A 9890-nucleotide genomic window follows, 5' to 3' on the forward strand; every position below is an offset into this window, starting at 1 on the left:
AATAAAATAAGTAAGTAAATAAATAAATAAAGCAAAACAAAACAACGAATGGGGATACAAACAAAACAAAACGACGAATAAGGATAAAAATAAACGAACGAACGCCACTGCAACTGCAACTGCAACTGCAACAGTGGGGGAGACCAGCGCGGCAGCCACGCAGGCCCCTACCTCCATCAGAATTTCGTCGTCCACGTCGAACTCCACCTCCTTGCTGATCTTGTTCATGTCGAAATTTTTGATCGCCCGCACGAAGTCGTCGTAATCGAGGTAGCCTGCGAAGGGGGCGGCGGCGGTGCAAAGGTGGCACCAATGTAAAGATGGCGGCGTTGTGAAGATGACACCAATGTAAAGATGGCGGCATTGCAAAGATGGCGCCAATGTGTGGGCTTTCTGCGAGGCGCACAACTTCCCAGTGCCTCCCTCCAGCGTGCATGAATCAGCCTCTCCCCCCGACTACTCACCATTCCCAAAGTTGTCATAATTTTTAAATTTCTGAAACAAGGCAACGGATTTGATCACACTGGATCTCTTCCTCCTCTCCGATCCATCCTTCTCATTATTTTCCTCGTAGAATTTATAATGGAAGTTAGCTGTGTCTGCACTGTCTGCCAGGATATGCTTTCCGATGGTCTCGATTAGCTTCCCAATTTTATCATTATTTATGTACTCCTTGTTTATTGCCAATCGATAACATACTCTCATTTTCCCAATAAATTCTGCAACATCGATTTTGTCACTCTCCTGTGCTCTGTCTTGGTTGCATAGCGAGTTGCTGTTGATCAACCTGACCAGGATGCGGATCTGCTCATTGGACAGGTCTTCACGGGGAAAAAAGGTGTAAAAAATAAAGCAAAAGGTAAGTACAGATCCATTGAGACGGCGCTATGAATGCAACGTAGGGTATATATAACTAGGTTGGGATAAGCCCTGTTCGTCCCAACCAGGAGGGTATACCCCCTGATCATCCTGCCCTACTTACCTATGTTGAGATCCTTCAGCACCTGCTCGAACTCCGCAAAGGATACCTTTCCATCTAAGTTCTTATCGAACACCATGAGGGTTTCACGTAAGCTTAAGTCTGCCTTGAGCAATGCCTCATACAGGTGTTCAAAACACTCACTCTTCCATTCTGTATTAATAAAGCTTTGGCTGGGTTCATAATTAATTTTGAATCTGTTAAGTATACTGTTGTAGTGCACCTGGTTGTCTTCGATCATTTTGAGTTTCTTGCACAGGTATATCCACGGCACCTTCTTCGTCCTGCTCAGCTTTTCGAGCTCCTCCCTGGGGGGCGTACCAAACGGAGGAATGGACCAACCGGTGTATTGGTATAGCGGCGTATTGGTATAGCGGTGTATCGACGAAGCGGTGTGTCGACAAACCGGTGTATTGATATACCAATGTATCGACAAACCGATGTGATGACGACACAAATGTGCAGCGGCGCGATGGCGGCACCGCCGCGCTGTTCCTCCCTCCACTCGCGTTACCTCCATATGTTTATGTGGACCTTGCCCGTGTTATCCTTGTCCTGTGTGTAGAGGTTACTCCACAGGGAGTTCTTTTCATGACAGATCAACGTGATTAGGCAGTTCAGAATATCATTCATCTGCCCCTCCGTGGAAATCTTGTCGTTGCTCCTTTGCACCTGCGGGGGGGGGAAGCGGCAATTTGAAAGGCGGCAATTTGAAAAGCGGTAATGTGAAAAGCGGTAATGGGTGAAGCGTTCATCGATGAAGCGGTAATAGGTGAATCGTTCATCGGTGAATCGTTCATCGGTGGGGCGGAGCGGGTCTTGATGCCGCATCCCTCGTGCGTACATTCTTCTCCAGGTCCACTATCTTCGACGAGTTGAGAACCTTCTCGCGGAGCTTCTGGTTTTCCTCGAAGGTCTCCCGAATGACGTCCAGCGAGGGCGACATGTATTCCTGCACTTCGAAGGTTAGGTCTTGGTTGAACACGATGGCTGCCCCGAGATTCTTAATTTTATTGCAATAGTTAGAGGCGGAAAACAACGTAATGCACTTCCCCTCATGGTGACTCTCAATGCCCTTCAGCGTTTTAGGTACTTGATGGGATCGAATTAAAATATCGAAATTATTTTTTTTCAAAAACATATCCGTTATGTCTGGTCCGAATGTGATACAGTTATTCCCTCGTGCGTTTCCTCCAATGCCATTTTTTTTTTGTGGGTCAGACCAAAGTAAGTCGAAGATTATCGTATCTTCATATTTCTCCGGGTGCAAAATTTCATGCTTCTTTCTGTCCAGCTCGTCTATCTCTTGAACGGTTAGGTCTTGGTACCTGCTCAGCCCGCCGTGCACCACGAAGATTTGGTCTAAGCGGGGTGAAGGAAGTGGGGAGGACGCGGCACCATGTGGGAGGAAGCAAAAACGCGATGGAAAACGTGGCACCATGTGGGAGGACGTGGCACGAAGCGGGGAGAAGCACACATATGTGGGGCACCCTTTTTTCGGGTTGCATCCCATGGAGGCAAACCAAGTCAGCCAAGCGGCACGCTCATAGGAGCCCTACTTTGGATGTTTACGGCCAAGCCAAGCAATTCGAAGACCCCTTGGAACAGGTCGAAGACGGCACTGTCGTACTTGGAGAGGACTGAGTGGGAAGCCGGAAGGGCAGTCATCGATGGGTTAGGGAAGTGGCTCAAATGTGGTGCTGAGCTGTGTTCAAACGTCGGCACACAAGAACAAGCTCACGTCGGCACACAATAAAAAAAACTCACGCCGGCACACAATAACAAACTCACGCCGGCACACAATAACAAACTCACGCCGGCACATAATAACAAACTCACGCCGGCACACAATAACAAACTCACGCCGGCACATAATAACAAACTCACGCCGGCACACACCCTCGGCACACCCGTACCTTCATTGTAAAAACCGTACACTTCGTTCATGTAGGAGCACTCATGGTTCCCCCTGTTAATTATGACGCTGTCGTAACTGCTTAACTTGAACGTGAACAGGAGGAGGAAGATCTCCGTGGCGTTTTCTCCTCGATCGGCGATGTCTCCGTTGAAGATGTAGCTGCATCCATGGGGGGAGGGCGCGCACATGAAAGGGAGCACATGAAAGGGAGCATATGAAAGGGAGCATATGAAAGGGAGCATATGAAAGGGAGCATATGAAAGGGAGCATATGAAAGGGAGCATATGAAAGGGAGCATATGAAAGGGAGCATATGACAGGAACATATGACAGGAACATATGACAGGAACATATGACAGGAGCACATGACAGGAACATATGACAGGAACGTATGCGTGGTGACGCAGCTGTGTAGTGATTCACTCGCGCACTCATTCGGACCCTCTCCGCTGCCGCTCTCTTCTCTCCGATGCCACTCTCCTCTCTCCGCTCTCCCTCGCTCACATGTTGTTGGAGGACGGTAATCCAAATCGGTTAAATAGCCAAAGGACGTCGTTCAGCTGGCCGTGCACGTCTCCCAGGATCTTCGAAGGGGAAAAGGGGCGAAGGGGTTGTAAAGGGGTCGTGAAGGAGTTGTGAAGGGGTCAGCTCGGTGACATGATCACTAGTGGAGATGCACACCACATTTGGCGCACCACGTTTGGCGCACCGCGTTTGCCCTACAATCAATTTGGTGTCTTTCGACTTCTTCGTCATGTCCACGTGTATCACGGAGGTCTTGATATTTTCCTCCAGCATCTTTTGCGTCTTCGTGAGGATCTTACACACCAGGTTGTTTGGGAGGACGTACTGCGCGGGGGGGAGGCGGCAATGAAGAAGAAGAAGCGGTGGTGATGAAGAATAAGCGGCGGTGGAGTGACCATCCCAATGTAACGAGTGGCAGAGAAACCGCTACACCGCTGCACCGCGTCACAACGTGGCGGTGCTTCTCCCAAACGCTTACATTCTTTGTTGTTAAAAAGAAATGGAAGAGCTCCATGGCGAAGGCTTTATCGATTTTGTCCTTCAACTTTGGTACATTTTCGTCGTAGGCGGTGGACTGCAGGGGAGGGCGGTGCGCAAGGGGAGAGTAACTACACAAGGGGAGGGTAACTACGCAAGGGGAGAGTAACTACGCAAAGGGAGAGTAACTACACAAGGGGAGAGTAACTACACAAGGGGAGAGTAACTGCTCAAGGGGAGAGTAACTGCTCAAGGGGAGAGTAACTCTGCTTGTGGTTACTCGGCGACAGACATCCGTGCGTGCTGCCTCCAGCAGAGCCATCAGTACGGAGGATAGTCCCAAGGAGGGGAAGGACATCCTCTCCCACTCTATCTCACTCCGTCTCTCTCCATCCCTCTCTCGTTATCTCACTCCATCTCTCTCTCTTTATCTCCATCACTCCATCTCTTTCCCTTTATCCCCCCCTCTCTTTGTCTCTTCCTCCCAGCACAACTCAGATCCTACCTCGTAGGACGTCGTGGAGATGCGAGAGAACTGATTGGAATTACTGGAAAAGCATTTCGATGCGAACTGAATCTTGCCATTTTTTATGTCTTCGTTTATTGCTTTGATGAGGGGCTTGTAAATTTCGCTGCGGGTGGAGTGGGGTGACAGATAAGAGAGCAGTGATGGGTACGTTGGTGCGAACGAGCATACTGGAGTGGGGTACCTCCCCCTCGGGTGGTTCCTCTCCTTTGTGATGCTTTGCAAGTGTTTCCTCTCCTTTGTGATGCTTTTTTGCAAGTGTTTCCTCGACCCTACTCATGATTATTCAAGGTCATGTTTTCGTGGAGGTGCTCAAATTTTCTCCACACTAGGGAGGAGACGAAGGAGTGGAATTCCTTCCTGGCTCTGTGTCCCCTGAATGCTCTTTGTATTCTTATGCATGCGCTTTCTGTTTCTGCATGAGGGGGCACAATGGAGGTGTAAAAATGAAGTAAGCGATGCGAAAAGGATGCACAAGGGATGTCTAACAGTGCGTCTAACAGTGGCGTCTAACAGTGGCATCTAACTGTGCCGCCTAACCGCTGGAGCTCCGCCAACAGGGGGGATGGCCCCCAGATAAGGCGCAGATGCAACGGTACCATTGAAAGGTCTGATCGAATCGCGCAAACAGAACACGACGAGGGCTCCATCTTCCGGAGTGAACACCCGTTCGTTCCTGTACACACCATCTGTGTAGCCATCCCTATTGATAAACTTCGCTGCGTAGATTTTTCTCCTTTCGGGGGAAGCCTTTCCCGCTTCGATTTCTTCTATATGTTCGATTGTGGCCTTGTAGCCATATACCATGACGGTGTCCTTGACTTTTACATCTTCCATTTGGGACTGAAGGGGGGGATGGGGACACGGAAAAAAAAAAAAAGGAAAGGAAAGGAAAGGAAGGGAAGGGAAGGGAAAGGACGCTAAACCGAATGAAACAAAATCGGATCAAATCAAATAAAACAGAATGTGATCGGACAGAATATGATCGAACAGAATATGATCGGACAGAATATGATCGAAGAAAATGTGATCAAACTGAACGCAGTGAAATAACGCCAAACCAAATCGCCACGTAGAATTGTCCTGCGGGTGCGCGGACGAGCGACAGTTGCACACGTGAGGGGGTGGCGAGTTGCTCGCGGCATTCGCTTCGTGCGTCTGCGTGTTTTTGCAAAAGGAAAATGGAAAGAAGAACGGCGAGGAAGAAAAGAAACAGAGGAAGGAGAACTCCGCTTTCCTTTTTTCACACAAAGAATGCGCATGTGAATGAACGCACTTTTTTTTTTTTTGTTCGGCGCGAAAGTTTGTTTGCGGTTTAAAAAAATTGTAAAAAAGGGGAAGCGATTGGAGTGGCGCACAAGGGGGAACACAAAAAAAAAAAAAAGCAAAGAAGCAGAGAAGCAAAGAAGCAGAGAAGCAAAGAAGCAAAAAAGAAAAGAAGGCAAAGAAGAAAAGAAGGCAAAGCGAAAGAAATCATAACAAATCATAGGAAATCGTAACAAATCGTAACACATCGTAACAACGCGACACGAAGCAAAAGCACAACATGGACGACGCGGAAAAACGCCAAATGGGGGAAACACAATTACACATACACATTCGCGCAAGTATACTCAGTGGTACATACGGAGTGGACAATTTTTTTTTTTTTTTTTTTTTTTTTAATTTCTCTCGTTTCTTTGTCCAATCGCTACTTCGCGGGGTCTTCTTTCGACCGCTTCTCCTTTAAATATTTCTGCGCAGGGGGAAAAAAAAAAAAATAAAGGAAGCAATAACAACGCGGGAATGGAACAACGGCAACGCGCCATCCGTTGTCTCCATCATACCGGTCGCAGTGGCAACCCTTGCACACACACATACATACACATAGACACATACACATACACATAGACATAGCACATACACATAGACATAGCACATACACATAGACATCCGTTCGTGCCGTATGTTTGCTACACGCTCAGGTGTTATTACCTCCATGCTGAACTTGGAATCGTAGGGACGTTTGTTTTCACTGTCCATTGGATTAACCACCTGCACACCGGGAGGGGGGGAAGAACATGCGTCACATGTCACATGTCAGTAGTCACATGTCAGTTGTCACATGTCACGTGTCACTTCTCACGTGTCACTTCTCACGTGTCACTTCTCACGTGTCACGTGCGGGTGATATCCCACATGGACGTAGCAACATAAACAGGTGTACAGGCAAATGCACAGATGGGGGAAAAAAAAAACTGCTGGTGTCTCCAAACGAACGTAGAACAACGCGCGCTGGCTCCAATGCTTACTTTCTTTTTTATGTCTTCGTGTTCGTATGCCTTTAAAAAAAAAAGGAAAAAAAAAAAAAAAAAAAAAAAAAACATATACATGTACATGTACATATACATATGCACGTACACGTGCGTGTACACATGTCACGCACGATAACAGTTTTGTGAGAAAAGAAAAAAATTTTTTTTTACATTGGCGGAGTCAATTCGGAACTTCAACCCCTGGGTGTTCAGCCAGTCATGCTTCATCCCTTGGTTGGTTTCTCCTAAAGAAGGGAACACGTGCAGATGTGCAGGGTAGAGAAGTATAGCTGTGGCCGGACAGGCACCCTTCTACACTCTCCTTGGGGAACAGCTCGACCGCCAAGCCGCACAAACGCGCGGCGGTCTCCCCTTGGCTGCTAACCGTCACGGGAAAAGAGCCCCTTCAGCCTGTTATCGAATTCTTGCAGTTTTTGCAGCGACTGAAAGGAGGAAGGAAATGAACAAAAATGGGGCAGCGACACGAGGGGGGGGTGACCGTGCCCATCTAGCTACGACCAGTTTGAGCGACCACTTTGCGGGACCACTTCGCATGGCCACTTTGCCTCAACCACTTAACCGCTTATCCACTTAACCGCTTATCCGCTCAACCGCTTATCCTATCAACCGCTTATCCGCTCAACCGCTTAACGCTGGCACTAACCTGCTTCTCCCTCTCCCGCTTGGACATTTTATTGTACTTCCTGATTTTCCTCAAATAAGACTCATCCTGCGGGGGTGGAAAAAAAAAAGAGCACGTGGATAGGCAATACGAAAGTATGGCGTCAATCGGACTGGCCCCCTCCCCGCTTCGCAATGCTACCATTTGTTAAGCTGCGAGGTAATACACACTTCGTTACATATATGTGACGGCATAGACTTGCTCGTTTGGCTTCACTCACCAAGGTGCCCAGGTCCCTCGCGGCAGAGTCTCTTTCCTTCCTTTTCGCTTTGTCCTTTTCAATATCGTTTGTTTTTTTTTTTAGCTTATCGATTTTTTCCTCAACCATTTTGCTGTCCCTTTTGCTCCTTCCTAGGGATGTCCTCCTTTGGGGTTCTCCTTCTGGGGGTGCTCGATTCGCTGCGTCTTCCACGGTGGGCCGGTCGCTGGGGGGGTCTCCCTCATGAGCGGCTTCCCCCTCATTGGTGGCGTCTCCCTCCTCGGCTGCTTCTCCCTCATGAGCGGCTTCCCCCTCCTCGGCTTCTTCCCCCTCGTCGTAGCCAAAGGAGAGTAGATTCCCCCTAAGCTTCTTCGCTTCCCTGGGAAGCTCCCCTCGTACGTCTTCTTGCTTCTTTTCCTTCACGTCCCTCTCATAATTGGCATAAGGGACTAAGTGGTGAAAGGGATTTTCCTCGATTTTAATGTATCGAATATATGGAGCATCCTCTATCGGTTCATCTTTCTTGTTTGTTTTTATTTGATTAAATTTCAGGAGGTTGTAGATGCTGTGTTTCGCGACCTTCCCGAACAGGGTACTTTTATTGTTGAGATATTCTGCCTTGTCCAACGTGATAAAGAATTGGCTTCCATTGGATGGCTTCTCTATGTTAAGGTTTGCGAAGGATATGCATCCTGCGTAGAGGAACTTCAGTCGTCGGTTGCACTCGTTCTGGAAGGGCTCCTTGAAGGCATACTCGTTGTCTGTGTGCGTGGGGGGTGGCGGTTACGCATGTGGGGAGGGGCACACGCAAAGGTACACGCACGGGCACATGCAAAGGTACACGCACGGGCACATGCAAAGGTACACGCTCAGACACACGCTCAGGCATTTGCTTGTTTGCTTGCTTGCTTGCTGGCTGGCTGCCTACTCGGCGGAGCGCCCTTCCCTTACGCAGCCCCGTGTTCGTGTGGTCCCCCGTCTGAATCAAGAATTGCGGAATGACTCGGAAAAATTTATTTCCGTTGTAGTAGTTGTTTAGGCAGAGCTGAAGGAAGTTCTGACATGCTACCGGACACTCGTTGCAAAAAAGGAGCACTTCCAATTCGCCCAGGCTGGTGTAAATGGTTACCCTGCCGGACGTTTTGGGCTCGATGCTGTACACTTCGGACATTTGCACTAGGGGGGGGGAGCGGCAGGTGGGAGCAGCAGGTGGGAGCAGCAGGTGGGAGCGGCAGGAGGGAGCGGCTAAGCAAGCTCACCTCCCCTCTGCGGGAAGATGCCTCCCACTGATTAACTGTGGAGGGGCGGGGCCGGCTCAAAAAAGGAATCTCCGCGACATGGACGAGGGGAAAGCCGGCAAAAAAATAAAAAAATAAAAATAAGAAATAAAAAAATTAAAATAAAAAATAATAAAATAAAAAATAAAAAAAAAAAAATAAATAAGCGAATAAATAAATGGATGTCCGGCGATCCCCTTCCTTTTACTTAGCAGGAACCCACGAGGCTGTGCGTTCACTTAAATTCACTCCTTCGAGTTGGTGCTCACTCCTTCAACGTTGCTGCTTCCCTCCTGAGGTCTCTCAATTTTGCAGTCAAAGGGTGGGAAGCAAATGGAGGGAGGGAAGCAGATGGAGGGTTGGAAGCCTATCTTGCCGCTTCGATGCACCCCTGGGGATATTTTTCTCACTGTGCGTCAGACCCGTTGCACTGGGGCACCGTCCAAAGCAGTTCATCGCACCGCGCATATTGGCAGCTATTTGCAACAGTGACCATGGCGGAACAATCAATAGGGTAATCTTAAAATGGATGCGAGGGGAAAGCACGTCCGAGTTGCTTTTTCCCCGCGGCTGGGAGGAGAGGAGTGCTCACTTGGGAAATCCCCCCTCCCCCCATGGAGCAGGCATCAAGCGCACACGTGGATAGACCATACACGTGAATAGCCCATACACGTGAATAGACCATACACATGAATAGCCCATACGTATGCACGAACGAGGGAAGATAACGCAGCTCCGCCTTCGACCAACATGTTTTTTTTATTACCCCATCATGGGATGAGAATGGCCAAACGGAAAGGCCTCCTCCTCCCGCCGAAAGATTTGCTCTCTTCTACACGGGAGCAGATTTGAACAGAGCCATTCGCAAATGGACACACAAAATGGTGACTCTTTTATTGTGAGGCCAACTGGTGAATGCTTCTTTTTTTTTTTTTTTCCGATCCTGCTTGCGCTTACAAAAATGAGTTGCCTGAACAGGTCAGGCGAATCGAAAAAACAGGCACACACACATGC

At 48.6% G+C, this 9890-nt stretch overlaps 2 protein-coding genes across 2 annotated transcripts in view; both read right to left on the reverse strand.

The window, feature by feature from the left end:
- Positions 1-5261, reverse strand: part of PCYB_133400 (PP1-like protein serine/threonine phosphatase) — a gene marked incomplete at both ends in the record, with an annotated part of 10020 nt that extends 4759 nt beyond the window's left edge. Inside the window, 13 exons of the mRNA XM_004224365.1 lie at positions 172-275; positions 465-821; positions 983-1287; positions 1494-1651; positions 1824-2341; positions 2539-2619; positions 2896-3056; positions 3401-3480; positions 3620-3745; positions 3900-3995; positions 4404-4530; positions 4701-4839; positions 5024-5261. Of these exons, the coding sequence (XP_004224413.1) occupies positions 172-275; positions 465-821; positions 983-1287; positions 1494-1651; positions 1824-2341; positions 2539-2619; positions 2896-3056; positions 3401-3480; positions 3620-3745; positions 3900-3995; positions 4404-4530; positions 4701-4839; positions 5024-5261 (2490 nt within the window). The remainder of the gene's footprint in view (positions 1-171; positions 276-464; positions 822-982; positions 1288-1493; positions 1652-1823; positions 2342-2538; positions 2620-2895; positions 3057-3400; positions 3481-3619; positions 3746-3899; positions 3996-4403; positions 4531-4700; positions 4840-5023) is intronic.
- Positions 5262-6114: 853 nt separating this feature from the next.
- Positions 6115-8770, reverse strand: PCYB_133410 (cyclophilin; the record flags this gene model as incomplete). Its single annotated transcript, XM_004224366.1, has 8 exons — positions 6115-6159; positions 6399-6458; positions 6716-6745; positions 6890-6963; positions 7104-7161; positions 7383-7448; positions 7621-8360; positions 8551-8770. The coding sequence occupies 8 exons, from the start codon at positions 8768-8770 to the stop codon at positions 6115-6117; spliced, it is 1293 nt and encodes a 430-aa protein (XP_004224414.1).
- Between the last annotated feature and the right edge of the window lie 1120 nt (positions 8771-9890).

This window comes from Plasmodium cynomolgi, chromosome 13 (genome assembly GCF_000321355.1).
Source record: "Plasmodium cynomolgi strain B DNA, chromosome 13, whole genome shotgun sequence".
NCBI classification, from domain to species: domain Eukaryota; phylum Apicomplexa; class Aconoidasida; order Haemosporida; family Plasmodiidae; genus Plasmodium; species Plasmodium cynomolgi.